The 17,102-nt window shown below is 41.3% G+C and overlaps 1 protein-coding gene across 1 annotated transcript in view; it reads left to right on the top strand.

The window, feature by feature from the left end:
- Positions 1 to 17,102, top strand: part of SSU72 (SSU72 homolog, RNA polymerase II CTD phosphatase) — a 74,259-nt gene that overhangs the window by 20,485 nt on the left and 36,672 nt on the right. Inside the window, exon 2 of the mRNA XM_069742518.1 lies at positions 6,768 to 6,911. Coding sequence (XP_069598619.1) covers positions 6,768 to 6,911 — 144 coding nt within the window. The remainder of the gene's footprint in view (positions 1 to 6,767; positions 6,912 to 17,102) is intronic.

Raw genomic sequence — 17,102 nt, 5'->3', positions numbered from 1 at the left:
TTAATGAGCGGTCACTGGTACCGCTCATTAAACAAGGGAAGAAGCTGCCGCTTCCGAACACTGTGGGACATGCGGGGGCGCAATAAGCCGTTAACTCAACCAGAAATCATTAAAAATGGAGACGCTACTGGTATCGGAAAATGGCCCAAATTCTTTTTTTTTTTTTTTGTAACACACTTTGGAATTTTTTCCCCAACTTAAATATATAAAAAAAGGACCTAGACATGTTTGGTGTCTATGAACTTGTGATGTCCTGAAGAACCATAATGGCAGGTCAATTTTAGCATTTAGTGAAAAAAAAAAAAGCAAACAAAAAAAAAAAATTGTGGGATTGCACTTTTTTTTTTTTTTTTTTCAGTTTCACTGCACTTGGAGTTGTTTTCCAGTACACGATATGTTAAAACCATTGATGTTTGTCCCGCAAAAAACAAGCCCTCACATGGCCATATTGACTATAATAATAGTTATGGCTCTGGGAAGAAGGGGAGCAAAAACGAAAATACCTCTGGTCATGAGGGGGTTAAACACTTAATTTTTCCTCAGTCATAACTTGACATGTCATGTTTTGCAAAAGGACACTTAAAAGGGTTGTCCACAACTTTTATATATGACCCTTCTACCTGGGATAGTTCATCAATATCAGATCAGTTGTATTCAACACCTGACACCTTCAGCAGCCAGACATGCAGGGAGCAGGACACCACGTCTATATACACTTTTCAGTAGCGGCTGCTGTGTACTGCAGCTCCTCTTCTATTGAAGATAATATCAGCTGATCTACAGTACTCACTAAATAGTAGAATATTTCACTGCCACCAGTAACTGTACAATGAGTTGGCGACTTCCTGGAGGAAATACCTCATGGGAGGGGTTCTGGCTTTGTAATGATCCGGGGCGTGCAGTTTCTGGAAGAAATCCCTGCCTCCTGTCTTCATTGTAATACTTGCCCCCTTCCATCCACGTCCGATATATGGCCCTGGAATCCTGTGCCCTGTACTCCCTGGGAAAAACATGCCTCGTCCTCCCTTCTGTGGGCGCTGCACTCAGATCTTTTGCACAGGCGACTTCCGCGCCACTGACATCTGGCATGTGCACCGATAAGGTGCTCTCCCCACTTCCTCCCTGCATAGTCATCACCATGTACAAATGGTTGTTAGCAATGACTGTGCAAGGAGGAAGTGGGGAGAGCTTAACCCTTTCACGACATTCGCCGTACTACTACTGCACATGCCGTGTCACCCCCTTTGATGTGGGCTCTGGCGGTGAGCCCACATCAGTCGCGACATGTCAGCTGTTTTGTACAGCTGACATGTGCGCGCAATAGCGGCGGGTGAAATCGCTATTCACCCGCCGCTATTAACCTGTTAAATGCCGCTGTCAAACTCAGACAGCGGCATTTGGCCGGGCGGCCGGAAATGTCATCGCCGACCCCCGTCACATGATCGGGGGTCGGCGATGCATCAGGAAGGTAACCATAGAGGTCCTTGAGACCATACTGATGCCGGCCTGCTGTCGGCGCTCACAGCACACCTGCATTTCAGCTACATAGCAGCGATCTGATGATCGCTGCTATGTAGCAGAGCCGATCAAGCTATGCCAGCTTCTAGCCTCCCATGGAGGCTATTGAAGCATGGCACAAGTAAAAAAAAAAAAAAAAAAAATGTTTTTAAAAATATGAAAAAAATATAAGTTTAAATCACCCCCCTTTCGCCCCATCCTAAATAAAACAATTAAAAAAAAAAAAACTACACGTGTTTGGTATCGCCGCGTTCAGAATCGCCTGATCTATCAATAAAAAAAGCATTAACCTGCGTAGCGAGAAAAAAATCCAAAACGCCAGAATTGCGTTTTTTTTTGTCGCCGTGACATTGCATTAAAATGCAATAACAGGTGATCAAAAAAACGTATCTGCACCGCAATGGTATCATTAAAAACGTCAGCTCGGCACGCAAAAAATAAGCGACCCCAGATCACGAAAAATGGAGACGCTTCGGGTTTCGGAAAATGGCACTTTTTTTTTTTTAAGCAAAGTCTTGAAATTTTTTTCACCACTTGGATAAAAAATAACCTAGACATGTTAAATGTCTATGAACTCGTAATGACCTAGAGAATCACAATGGCAGGTTAGTTTTAGCATTTAATGAACCTAGCAAAAAAGCCAAACCAAAAACAAGTGTGGGACTGCACTTTTTTTGCAATTTCACCGCACTTGGAATTTTTTTCCCGTTTTCTAGTAAAAGACATGGTAAAACCAATGGTGTTGTTCAAAAGTACAACTCGTCCCGCAAAAAAGTTTTCTGATGCGACTGGTTCCCTTTAAGGAACTGATCTATGCCAAGTGCAATAATTGCTTATATTTCTTTTTTATTTTCATAGATGAATGAGGGTTTTTTTTTTTTTGTTTGAGCTAGGCTTTTTTTTTTTTTTTTTTGACTCTCGGAGGTGTATAAACTAGTGAAGTTTTCATTGGCATGTAGTGCAATGTCGCGTGTATAATGTACATAATTACTGTTGCATTGTAATAGATTTGCCTATTATGCTTTCTTTTTATGCTTTTATTTTTTGTGAAGTTACAATATTTTAAAAATTGATTGTGCCTCCAAAGTAAAAAATGGTTGTAGAAGCAGAGGCTTTGGTAGTCTATTGGAGAGCGTTCCATGTATACCGAATTCCTATATACCAATCAGCAGCTTAACCCCTTCATGACGCTGGGTATTCATTTTTTTGTTTTGTTTAGTTTTCTTTTTTCTCCATTTTTCGCTCCCCTCCTTCCCAGAGCCATAAACCACCCCCATCCTCCCCCCCCCCCCCCCCTGTCAATATGGCTATTTGAGGGCTTATTTTTTGCGGGACCAGTTGTACTTTTGAACAACCTAATTGGCTTTACCATGACGTGTACTAGAAAATGGGGAAAAAATTCCAAGTGCGGTGAAATTGCCAAAAAAAAGTGCAATCCCATGCATATTTTTTGTTTGGCTTTTTTGCTAGGTTCACTAAATGCTAAAACTGACTGGCCATTATGATTCTGAAGGTCAGTACGAGTTCATAGACACCTAACATGTCTAGGTTATTTTTTATCTAAGTGGTGAAAGAAAATTCCCAAAAAAAACTTTGTTTAAAAAAAAAAAAAAAGTCATTTTCCGATACCGTAGCGTCTTGATTTTATTTTATTTTTTTGTGATCTGGGGTCAGGTGAGGGCTTATTTTTTGTGCCGAGCCTACCTTTTTAAAGGGAAGCGGTCACTCCCCTCAGGCGTTTGTAACTAAAAGAGCACCTTGTGCAGCACAAATGCTGCATTCTGACAAGGTGGCTCTTTTAGTTATGCTCCCTGCACACTCTGAAATAAACGTTTATAAAATGTGCCCCTCATACGCTGAAATTGCCAGGGAGGCAGGTCTTTCCTTCCTAAGCCAGACGCCTTCCAGCCGTCACTCTGGGCCTGTGCGCGCCGGGCGCTGCCTCCTCTTACTGCATTATCGTCCCCGGCGCCTGCGTTGTAAGTACGAAGGGCAGCGCAACTGCGCATACCCGAAAAAAAAGCTTAATGCGCAGGTGCCGGGGATGATAATGAAGCTAGAGGAGGCAGCGCCTGGAGTGACGGCTGAGAGGCGTCTGGCTTAAAAAGGAAAGACCTGCCTCCCTGGTGATTTCAGGGTATGAGGGGCGCATTTTATAAACGTTTATTTCAGCGTGTGCAGGGAGCATAACTAAAAGAGCCACCTTGTCAGAATGCAGCATTTGTGCTGCACAAAGGTGGCTCTTTTAGTTACAAACGCCTGAGGAGGGGTGACGGGTTCCCTTTAATGATACCATTGCATATACGCTCCTTTGATCGCCCGTTATTGCATTTTAATGCAATGTCGCAGTGACCAAAAAAATGTAATTTTGGAGTTTCAATTTTTTCTCGCTATGCCGTTTAGCGATCAGGTTAATTTTTTTTTTTTTTTTTGATTGGGCGATTCTGATCGCGGCGATAACAAATGTGTATATTTGATTTTATTTTTATTTTATTTTGAATGGGGCAAAAGGGGGGTGAGTTAAACTCTTAATATTTTTTTTATTTTATTTATTTTTTTTACTTTTGCCATGCTTCAATAGCCTCCATGGGAGGCTAGAAGCTGGCACAACTGGATCGGCTCAGCTACATAGGAGCGATCATGAGATCGCTCCTATGCAGCTGAATTACAGGTTTGCTATGAGCGCCGACCACAGGGTGGCGCTCACAGCAAACCGGCATCAGTAACCATAGAGGTCTCAAGGACCTCTATGGTTACTATGCTGACGCATCACTGACCCCCGATCATGTGACTGGGTCGGCAATGTGTGCATTTCCGGCTTCACGACTGGAAGCGGTAGTTAAATGCCGCTGTCAGCGTTTGACAATGGCAGTTAGCTAGTTAATAGCGGTGGGTGGATCGCGATTCCACTCGCCGCTATTGCGCGCACATGTCAGCTGTGCAAAACAGCTGACATGTCACAGCTTTGATGTGGGCTCACCGCCGCAGCCCACATCAAAGCAGGGGATCTGACCTCAGACGTACTATCCCGTCCAAGGTCAGAAAGGGCTTAATGATAATTTTGGTGCAGATACGACCTATTGATCGCCTGCTATTGTCGCGGTGACCAACAAAACGTCATTCTGGCGTTTAAAATTTCTCGCTACACCTTTTAGCGATCAGGTTAATCCTTTTTTTTTTTTTTTTTTTTTATTGATCGGGTGATTCAGAACGTGGCGATACCAAATGTGTACATAGAGTACATAGTAAAGTAAAAAAAAAAAAAACAGTACGTACTCACATTCCGATGTCTCACGTCCCCCGCCGTCAGCTTCCCTGCACTGACTGTGTCAGCGCCGGCCGTAAAGCAGAGCACACCGCTGTACTCTGCTTTACGGCCGGTGCTGACAGTGCAGGGAAGCTGACGGCGGGGGACGTGACAGACATCGGAATGTGAGTATGTACTGTTTTTTTTAATTTTTTTTTTTTTGTTTTACTTTTACAATGGTAAATAGGGTAAATATCGGGTTACTAAGCGCGATCCAGCGATGACAGCGGGTGAAAAGCGACCAAAAAAAGGTCCTGATCATTCCCCAACGATCTCCCAGCAGGGGCCTGATCGTTGGTCGCTGTTACACATAACGAGATCGTTAGCGGGATCGTTGCTACGTCACAAAAAGCGTGACGTTGCAACGATATCGTTAACGAAATCGTTGTGTGAAGGTACCTTTAGAGTCTGACTGCTGTAGTAATCTGTTCAGAAGTTAGAGACATTTAGGTGGTAAAAATACACATTTTCATTTGTCATGCCACTTTGCATTAATTCCTGTAAAGCACCTGAAGGGTTAATAAACTACCTGACAGCAGTTTTCAATATAATAGGGGGCGCTGTTTTTGAAATGGTATCACGTTTGGGGGTTTCCCAATATGAGACCCCTAAAGTGACTTCAAACATGGATAAGTTCCTAAAAAAAATAAATTTTGCAAATTTCCTTGAAAAAATGAAAAATTGCTGCTACATTTTTAAACCTCCTAAAATGCTAAAAAAAAATAACATTTTACAAATGGTGCTGATGTAAAGCAGACACGAGGGAAATGTTATTTATTAATGGTTTGCTGTGGTATGACCATCTGGATTAAAGGGATAATCATTCAAATTTAGAAAATTGCAAATTTTATAACATTTTTCTTAAATGTTTGATATTTTTTATAAATAAACACAAATCATATTGACCTAAATTTACCATTATCTTAAAGTATAATATGCCATGAAAAAACAATCTCAAACTCACTGGGATTTGTTGAAGCGTTGCAGAGTTACCACGTAAAGTGACACTGGTCAGATTTTAAAAATTTGTCTCCGTCACTAAGGGGTTAATGATAAATGGGCCAGTACAGTCTACAGCCTGTCTGCATCTGTCTCTGAAACCCCCTTTATTTCAGGGGTGAATGGTCAATGGCCTACCAAAAAAAGTTCAGAAATTGTAAATGTACTAATACTAGCATATGTTTTCTAGCAATGATGTATGTTTTATTGAAATCCACTTTTTTTTTCTGCACTTTTAGTTCCGTTAGGCTACTTTCACACTAGCGTCGGATTTGGCCCGTCGCATTGCGTCGGGCCGAGATTGACGCTAGCGTTTGTTGTGCCGCAGAACGGGTGCAGCGGATACATTTCTCCGGCGCATCCGCTGCCCCATTGTGAGGTGCGGGGAGGTGGGGGCGGAGTTCCGGCCGCGCATGCGCTGTCGGAAAAAGCGGTCCGTCAGCTGCAAAAAAAACCGTTACATTTAACGTTTTTTGCTCCCGGCGGTCCGCCACAACACTGCACAACCATCGCAAGACGGTTGCGACGTGTCAATACGTCGCAATGCGTTGGTAATGTAACTCTATGGGGCAAAAACACATACTGCAAACAACTTTGCAGGATGCATTTTTTCCCCTAAACGACGCGTTGCGACGTATTAAAAAAAACGCCAGTGTTAAAGTAGCCTTACTTTGATCCCTTCTGCTTGCGTTTGCATCCATTTTGTAATGGATACCTTTTCTACTTGAGTTTCTTCTTTGCTAGAAAAACTGATCTCAAAACACTTGTGAACAGAGCCTTGCATTGTGGTATGCTCTGTGATTAGCTGTTGCAATTGATAACTTGTAGAATGTGCTGTAAATTGTGAAACTTTAAACCTGTCTGCAGAATGTGCAGTGATATTTGTAGTCTTCCTTGAATCTAAAGTTCTTTTGTTTTTGTTTGTTTTTGTCTTGTCTTTCAGCAAACGGTCCTTCAATGTCCGATCCTTTGGAACAGGAACACATGTGAAACTTCCGGGCCCAGCACCAGACAAGCCAAATGTTTACGATTTCAAAACCACATACGAACAGATGTACAATGATCTGCTTAAGAAAGACAAAGAACTGTATCCCCAGGATTGCATTTTATATAAACCAAAAAGGTTTCAACGCTCAAAGGCGTAAAACATTGCATTTGCAGCTCAACTATGTGATAGTAGGAAGGTATAACATCAGTACTGTAATATCGCTTGATTTTCAGGGAATTCTGATGCATGTGTATCTGAATAGTGTGGTAGTGACATAAGCCTTTGTTTTTAGTGTATTGGTGAAGTGAAGCCTGTGCAAAGTATGTTCTCAGTTTAGGCTTGTCACCATGGATTACTGGTAAAGAGGAGCTATAATCACAATTTTTTTTATTTTTGGGTAAGTATAAAAGCTAAATCACCTCTATATACACTATATGCAATATGTAGGACTGGTCTTCACTGCGTGCAATGTTTCATTTGTGATAACATTGACCTGCCGATTAATTCTCTTCCAAGCACCGTCATATGCTAAGTTTAAATTCCCACCCAACTTTAGGATCTAGTCATTATTCTTGCGTTTGAAGGCATCATATTAAAGGAGTATTCCCATTTCATAAAATGGAGAGAGAGCTAGGAGAAAAAAAAAACGCAATAGGGTCTTATCTGATAACAGGAGAATAAGTAATGTGAGACCACTCGCCTGATGTGGTTGTAAATGGCAACATGAGATAAGCATGTATTACAGCTGCTGCAGGACACTGGTCACGAATGTGCCCAGGGTAAATGCCAGGTAGGAGGTGTCATCAACTGCGCGGCTAAGGACACGATAGGATAAAATCACGGATTTTATTATAAGGTTTACAGGTCAACGCGTTTCCTTTACACCTTATGATAAAATGCATTGACTTTATCCTGCTATTGAGTCCTTATCAGCAGCACAGTTACTTACACCATTTCCTACTTTCCATTTCATAAAGTGGCACATTCCTGGGTCGTGACTTCCCTTTAGGACTCATGCAGACTGTATAACTCGGACGAGTGTTAGCAGTCTATTTGACAGTCGGTCCAAGGAAAACAAAATCGCAGCATGCACGATTTACCTCTGAGAATCTGATGGCAATCACCCATTCAACTCTATGGGTCCATGCCCAAAATCGGACCACAGTCAGATGACCTCAGGGTGCAGTCCAAATTTCATGGACTGAAATTATAGAGAAGGTCTAACTTGTGTTGTGTTTTTTGTTTTTCTCCTTTTCACTTCTGGGAAAATTGGATCAAAGTCTGATAAGTGTGTGCTTGGCATAATCAGATTGATTTTTCTCAGTTGTAGAGAAAACTATTGCCTGTACCTGTGGGACAGTCCTCTATCCTGAGAATGAAGAGGCCTCATCACTAATTAGCTATACTGCAATTTCTGCTTGGCTGTACGGCTCCTTCATTTGCAGGATCACTGGGGATCTCGAAACAGTGAACACAAAGGGATTTCATATCCCTGTGATATGCTCTCCCTTTACCAGGCATAAATTACTAAATATATATATATTTATTTTTAAATGTGTTAACATATGGAGTGCTGGCAATGTAAAAGAAATAAATAAAATATCTATCTCTCTACCTATATCTTGTGACAAGGTTAGTAAGAACTTGTCCTTCTCTAGTCCTGTCCAGAAAAGCGGACCGTTTCTGCTGGTAGACATGACAGTCCAGTCATTGCACGGTCTTGATCCATCGCATGAGTGCGCCTGAAGAAAAAAACCCAAATACTTGTCCTCTCATAAGTGATACCGTAGTATGCGTTATTTTAATATTTATATACGTCACCATATTTTATTAAAACCTTCTTTGCTTTTTTTCAGCAACATACTTATGTTTTGCCAATTTAGTTCTGTAAATTACGAATAACCCTTAAGTTTTATTAACTTTAGGGGGTATTCCTACTTCCAAGATCCTATGCCAGTATGTAGTAAGTGTAATACAGCAAATCAAAAACTATACTACATTTCTAATTGGATGTACATGCCTAATATCTTTCCTCATGTGCAGGCATTGCAGGACCTTAGCTATCTATGGTTATGACCACTAGTAACTAGCTAACTGTCAGTATATGTGGTCGTAACCTAAGGTCCTGCAGAGTGTGCACATGAAGAAACAAAGCAAACCAGAAACTATACTACATTTCTAATTGGAGGCATTTGTGAATATTATTACACCTACTACATGAGATGGGATCTTGGAGATGGGAATACCCCTTGTAACTGTTTTATAATGGCTGGTGATGGAAGAAAACCTGAATTTCTCCCTCTTAATTTTATTTGCTTGCGCGGTTGAGGAAATTACTTGCCTCAAATTTGTCTTGACACATTGGAAGACCCTTCTTCCTCTGTTGTTGTGACAGATCTTGTATAAGAATTCTCAGTGATGTCAGTTCTACAGATAAGGGTATCAAGCACTCCCAACCGCTCAAATACAGGGAATTGTGGTAATTAATGAATGAGCACTGACAGTCAGTCCATTCACACATTGACATGCCTCCAAAAATGACTTCATTGATAAATTTCCAGAATATACGACTGGTTTACCATCACTGGTAGACGAGAGAAGTCAAATGTATAAAAACAAAGTGCTCGGGGAGCAGTGGGAATAAAATAAGAGCAATAACTGGCCATTTTCAACCACATAACAGGTTCTTACTAGGAAATGTTTAGTGTAGGTTCACACACAGATTTTTAAAAAACTGGTCCTTTTGTAAAAAAAAAAAAAAAAAAGCAGCAGGTTAACAATTGGTGACTAATTTTATTTTATTCCCCAGGCATTATTTTTGCAATATACAGGTGGGCCCAGAAGTATTTGGACAGTGACACAAGCTTTGACATATTGCATGTTTACCAAAACATATTCAAGATAGTTATATTCAATATGGGCTTCAAATGCTGTCTCAGCTTTAGGCTGGAATCACACTACCGTATGGCAACCGATGTGAGCGCATTGGATGTGATAGATGCTAATGACACTTGGCTCCAGCACTCGTGTGTGTTCTCGCCGGGTGTAGTGCTATTGTGCTCTGATTGTCTCACATGAGAGAACCGCAGCGCATGTGTGGAGGAGATTGAGAAAGTAACTTCTCCATCTCCACCAATTCCTGTCTTGGTGTATATCCAACTGCATTCGGTGACATCGGAATGCACTCGGATGTTTCACACGCACCCAAAGACTTCTATGGGAGCATGTGAGCTCAGTCAGTGCAATCCAATAAAATAGTGGATGGCACTCTGCCGTGTTATATGCTTGTGACCCTGGCCTTAACTTAAGGGTTTTCAAATCCTAATTACCGTAAATTAACTCTTTAGGAATTACAGCTCTTTAATATGTAGCTGCCTCTTTTTAAAGGGACCAAAAGTAATTGGACTATTCCAATTCATCAATTAAGCATCTAAAAGGTCTGGAACTGATTCTATGTGTGGCACTTGCATTTGGAATCTGTTGCTGTGAACTCACAACATGCGGTCAATGGAAGAGAAACTCCCATTACGCTAAAAATAAATCCAGAGAGAGCAGAAATATTAGCTATTAAATATTAGAAGTGGCCAAATCAATAGTTTATTGCATTCTACAAAAAAAACGCGCACTTGGCTTGAGAACTCAAAAAGGACTGGTAGTCTACGGAAGATAACAGTGGTGTATGATCACAAAGTCCTTTCCATGGCGAAGAAACAGCCCTTCACAACATCCAACCAAGTAAGCCTTCATGAAGTAGGCGTTTCAGTATCTAAGTCTACGACCAAGAGAAAACTTCATAAGCGCAAATACAGAGGGCTCACCACAAGAGGCAAATTTTTAATACAGATTAAAAATAGAAAATCCAGATTAGACTTTGCCAAAACGAAGATCAACCTGTACTAGAATGATGGGAAGAAGTATGGAGAAGGCTTGGAACGACTCGCAATCCAAAGCACACCACATCCCCTGTAACATATGATGGAGGCAGTGTGATGGCCTGGGCATGCATGACTTCCAATGGCGAGAACAATCTTGCAAATTAAGGCAAAGGCATAGAATATTCTGCAATAGTTAAGTCAGCCATCAGTTCTCTGCCCCATCAAGTAGCATTTCACATGTTTGACAAAAATTAAGGCCGAAAGACCCATAAACAAGCACCAACTGAAGTCAGCTGCATTAAAGGTCGGCAAAGGAAACCCAGGGTTTGGCGACATCCATGGCCTCCAGACTTCAGGCAGTCATTGCCTGCAAAGGATTCTCTACAAAAGTATTACAAATGAGCATTTTATTTAGCTAAAGTTAATTTGTCCAATTACTTTTGAGCTCCTGAAATGAGGCTTTGTAGACAAATGGTTGCAATTCCTAAACGTTTCACAGGATATTTTTGGTCAACCCCTTTAATTAAACATGAAAGTCTACACTTTAGATTGCATCCCCGTTGTTTAATTTTAAATAGTTGCATTCAGAACTGAAAGGACAAAGATTCGGCCTCTGTCCAAATATTTCTGGACCTAACTGTACTTAATTTTCCTCTTCCCAAACACTATTCTGCAGTGCTATTGGCCACTTCTTGTTTCTTTAGAAGCGCTTTTCACCGGCTCAGCCAAGCTATTTCCCTTATTCATGAATAAATACAGCACACCTGTAGATCCCACAATAATACCAAAAGTTGGATAATAAAATATCAATGAAGTATATACGCTTTAATTACTAGACGTTCTGAGATAAAAAGTGGAAACCACTCAATTATAGATTAACCCCTTCCTGACATGCGCCGTACTAGTACTGCTCTGTGGGAACGGAGTTCCCGCAAACACGCAGTACTAGTATGGCGGCACGATTGCGCGGTCTCACAGTGAGCACCGCGGCGATCGCGTGCGAGTGTCAGCTGTATGTGACAGCTGACACACCGCAGCAATGCCCACGATCGGCGCTAGAGCTGATTGTGGGCATTTAACCCCTCTGATGCCGCTGTCAAAAGTGACAGCGGCATAGAGGGGCATCGCACAGGGAACGGGGGCTCCCTGCTCTCTCACACCGGAACAACGCGATGCGATAGCGTTCTGGAAGGAGTGCCCGGATCCAAAATGGCTTCGGGTCTCCTTCCGGGTCCTTCGCTGAGGTGGCTTGCTTGCGCCTGCTGAGAGCAGGCGCCGGAAAGCCTCCAGCATTGCCTGTCAGATCGCTGATCTGACACAGTGCTATGCAAAGTGTCAGATCAGCGATCTGATGTACCATAGTGATGCCCGCATCTAGTCCCGCAAACAAAAGCCGCCATATAGCCTCATCAGCAGAAAAATAAGTTATAGCTCTCAGAATAAAGCAATGCAAAAACAATTATTTTTTTTATATAAAATAGTTTTTATTGTGCCAAAACATAAAAACAATGATATAAATGAGGTATCGCTATAATCGTACTAACCCATAGAATAAAGCGGCTTTATCAATTTTACCAAACGTGGAACGGTATAACCCCCCCCACCTAAAAAATAAAAAAAATAAAAGCAAGAATTGCTGGTTTTTGTTCATTCTGCTTCCCAAAAATCGGAATAAAAAGCGATCAAAAAATGTCATGTGCCCGAAAAAAAAATACCAATAAAAAAAAGTACCAATAAATGTCAACTCGTCCTGCAAAAAACAAGACCTCACATGACTCTGTAGGCCAAAATATGGATAAATTTATAGCTCTCAAAATGTGGTGACTCAAAAACTATTTTTTGCAATAGTCTTAGCGTGTGACAGCTGCCAAACAAAAACCCGCTATAAATAGTAAATCAAACCCCCCCCCCCCCCCCTTCATAACCCTCTTAGTTAGGGAAAAATAATAATAAAAAAAAAAGTATTTCCATTTTCCCGTTAGGGTTGGGGCTAAAGTTAGGGTTCGGGTTGGGGCTAAAGTCAGGGTTTAGATTATGTTTACGGTTGGGGTTAGGGGTGTGGTCAGGGTTATGGTTAGGGTTGAGATTAAGGCTGGTATTGGGGTTAGGGGTGTGTTGGAGTTATGGGTGTGGTTAGGGTTGGGATTAGGCTTAGAGGTGCGTTGGGGTTAGGGTTGGAGTTAGAATTGGGGGTTTCCACTGTTTAGGCACATCAGGGGCTCTCCAAACGCGACATGGCGTCCGATCTCAATTCCAGCTAATTCTGCGTTGTAAAATGGTGCGCCTTCCCTTCTGAGCTCTGCCATGCGCCCAAATAGGGGTTTACCCAAACATGGGGTATCACCGTACTCAGGATAAATTGGACAACAACTTTTGGAGTCCGATTTCTCCTGTTACCCTTGTGGAAATAAAAATTTGGGGCTAAAATATAATTTTAGTGGAAAAAAATATTTTTCACGGTTCTGCATTATAAACTTTAGTGAAACACTTGGGGGTTCAAAGTTCTCAACACATCTAGATAAGTTCCTTGGGGGGTCTAGCTTCCAATATGGGGTCACTTGTGGGGGTTTCTACTGTTTAGTTACATCAGGGGCTCTGTAAATGCAACATGACGCCTGCAGACTAATCCATCTAAGTCTGCACTCCAAATGGCACTCCTTCCCTTCCGAGCCCTGCCATGCGCCCAAACGGTGGTTCCCCCCACATATGGGGTATCGGCGTACTCGGAACAAATTGGACAACAACTTGTGGGGTCCAATTTCTCCTGTTACCCTTGGGAAAATAACAAATTTGGGGCGAAAAGATCATTTTTTGTGAAAAATATATATATATTTTTTTTTTACGGCTCTACATTATAAACTTCTGTGAAGCACTTGGGGGTTCAAAGTGCTCACCACAGATCTAGATTAGTTCCTTAGAGGATCTGCTTTCCAAAATGGTGTCACTTGTGGGGGGTTTCCACTGTTTAGGCACATCAGGGGCTCTCCAAACGCGACATGGTGTCCGATCTCAATTCCAGCAAATTTTGCATTGAAAATTCAAATAGCGCTCCTTCCCTTCCGAGCTCTGCCATGTGCCCAAACAGTGGTTTACCCCCACATATGGGGTATCAGTGTACTCAGTACAAATTGTACAATGACTTTTGTGGTCCAATTTCTTCTGTTACCCTTGGTAAAATAAAACAAATTGGGTCTGAAGTAAAAATTTTGTGAAAAAAGTTAAATGTTCAATTTTTTTTTAAACATTCCAAAAATTCCTGTGAAGCACCTGAAGGGTTAAAACACTACTTGAACGTGGTTTTGAGTACCTTGAGGGGTGCAGTTTTTAGAATGGTGTCACTTTGGGGCATTTTCTGTCATATAGGCCCCTCAAACTCCAAGTGTGAGGGCGTCCCAAAAAAAAAAAAAGTTTTGCAAATTTTGTTGTAAAAATGAAATCGCTGGACAACTTTTAACCCTTAAAACTTTCTAACAAAATTTTTTTCCAAAATTGTGCTAATGTAAAGCAGACATGTGGGTAATGTTGTTTAACTATTTTGTATGATTTGACTCTCTAATTTAAGGGCATAAAAACTAAGTTTAAAAATTGCTACATTTTCACAAAATTTGTTTTTTTCACAAATAAATGCAAGTCATATCGAAGAATTTTTACCACTAACATAAAGTGCAATATGTCACGAAAAAACAATCTCAGAATCACCAGGATCCGTTGAAGCGTTTCAGAGTTATGACCTCATAAAGTGACAGTGGTCTGAATTGAAAAAAATGGCCCGGTCAGGAAGTTGAAAACAGGCTTCGAGGTGAAGGGGTTAAAAGAGAATATCCCAAAAAACATAGTCCCCAAGAAAATATATTGGACCACCAGAAAAATAAAAAAAAATGTCTACAGACCAAAAGTTTGGACACACCTTCTCATTTAAACAGATATTACTGTATTTTCATGACTATGTATTCCCTGTCAGGTTTGATAAGTGGGATTTCTTGCCTTATAAATGGGGTTGGGACCATCAGTTGTGTTGTGCAGAAGTCTGGTGGATACACAGCTGATAGTCCTACTGAATAGACTTAGCTGCTTTTTTCTTCCATAATACAAATTCTAAGTAAAGAAAGTGGCCATCATTACTTTAAGAAATGAAGGTCAGTCAGTCCGAAAAATTGTGCAAACTTTGAAAGTGTCCCCAAGTGCAGTTGCAAAAACCATCAAGCGCTACAAAGAAACTGGCTCACATGAGGACCGCCCCAGGAAAGGATGACCAAGAGTCACCTCTGCTTCTGAGGATAAGTTTATCCGAGTCACCAGCCTCAGAAATCACAGGTTAACAGCAGCTCAGATTAGAGACCAGGTCAATGCCACACAGAGTTCTAGCAGCAGACACATCTCTACAACAACTGTTAAGAGGAGACTTTGTGCAGCAGGCCTTCATGATAAAATAGCTGCTAGGAAACCACTGCTAAGGACAGGCAACAAGCAGAAGAGACTTCCTTGGGCTAAAGAACACAAGGAATGGACATTAGACCAGTGGAAATCTGCTTTGGTCTGATGTATTTTGTATAGCACTAGGAATTGAATTTTTCAGTTGCACAATGACACTGATTTTATTTCTCCCTATTGGTGGGACTTCCTTATTCACTTTGCACTTGTATGTGTCCCTAATATTTATATAAAATGTTTTCACATTTCATCTTTGAATTTTTAAGTATTCAGTATATAGAAATTTAAACTTTTTTATAAATTTTTATTGATTTGTTAGATTTTTTTTACCTGGATTACACATTAGTGGTCGATTCATTTTTACTTCCTTGGTCCATCATATTATATTTATTATTAAATTATCCGAGCACAGGCACTTGTTTTTAATATGTACTACTACTATTTGGGGAAAAAAAATATATATTACACACATACACTAGATGGTGGCCCAATTCTAACGCTTCGGGTATTCTAGAATATGCATGTCCACGTAGTATATTACCCGGCTACGTAGTATATTGCCCAGCCATGTGTGTCACAGGTTAAAAAATAAACATATACTCCCCTTCCGAGGGAGCCCTTGTAGTCCTGTCGCCTGTGTGCGGTGCATTCAGCAGCTTCCGGTCCCAGGGTTGGTAGCGCAGGGCCCGTGATGATGTCGCGGTCACATGACCGTGACGTCATGGCAGGTCCTTGTCGCATGCCATCCTTGCCACCGGAACCTGCCGCTTGCATGGAGCGGTTACCGGAGCGTCGCGAAGAGCGGGAAAGACGGCGGAAGGTGAGTATATAATTTATTTTTTTAAAATTATTTTTAACATTAGATCCTTTTACTATTGACGCTGCATAGGCAACATCAATAGTAAAAACTGTCACACAGGGTTAATAGCGGCGGTAACGGAGTGAGTTACCCGCGGCATAACGCTGTCTGTTACCGCTGGCATTAACCCTGTGTGAGCAGTGACTGCGGGGAGTATGGAGCGGGCACTGGGCACTGCAGGGGAGTAGGAAGGGACTTAGCGGACTGTGGCCGTCGCTGATTGGTCGCGGCAGCCATGACAGGCAGCTGGCGAGGCCAATCAGCGACTTGGATTCCATGACAGACAGAGGCCGCGACCAATGAATATCCTTGACAGAAAGGACAGACAAAGACGGAAATTACACACACATATATATATATATATATATATATATATATATATATATATATATATATATATATATATATATATATATATATATATATATACACATACATACATACATACATACATACATACATACATACATACATACACACATATATATATATATATATAAGTATATAAAGTACAGACCAAAAGTTTGGACACACCTCATTGAAAGATTTTTCTGTATTTTCATGACTGAAAATTGTACATTCACACTGAAGGCATCAAAACTATTAATTAACACATCTGGAATTATATACTTAACAAAAAAAGTGTGAAACTGAAATTGTCTTATATTCTAGGTTCTTCAAAGTAGCCGCCTTTTGCTTTGATGACTGCTTTGCACACTCTTGGCATTCTCTTGATGAGCTTCAAGAGGTAGTCACCGGAAATGGTCTTCCAACAATCTTGAAGGAGTTCCCAGAGATGCTTAGCACTTGTTGGCCCTTTTGCCTTCACTCTGCGGTCCAGCTCACCCCAAACCATCTCGATTGGGTTCAGGTCTGGTGACTGTGGAGGCCAGGTCATCTGGCGTAGCACCCTATCACTCTCCGTCTTGGTCAAATAGCCCTTACACAGCCTGGAGGTGTGTTTGGGGTCATTGTCTTGTTGAAAAATAAATGATGGTCCATCTAAACGCAAACCGGATGGAATAGCATGCCGCGGCAAGATGCTGTGGTAGCCATGCTGGTTCTGTATGCCTTCAATTTTGAATAAATCCCCAACAGTGTCACCAGCAAAGCACCATCACACCA

This window comes from Ranitomeya imitator, chromosome 10, assembly GCF_032444005.1.
Source record: "Ranitomeya imitator isolate aRanImi1 chromosome 10, aRanImi1.pri, whole genome shotgun sequence".
Lineage (NCBI taxonomy): Eukaryota > Metazoa > Chordata > Amphibia > Anura > Dendrobatidae > Ranitomeya > Ranitomeya imitator.
Note: the sequence above shows the minus strand (reverse complement) of the source record. Positions and strands in the feature narration are given on the sequence as shown.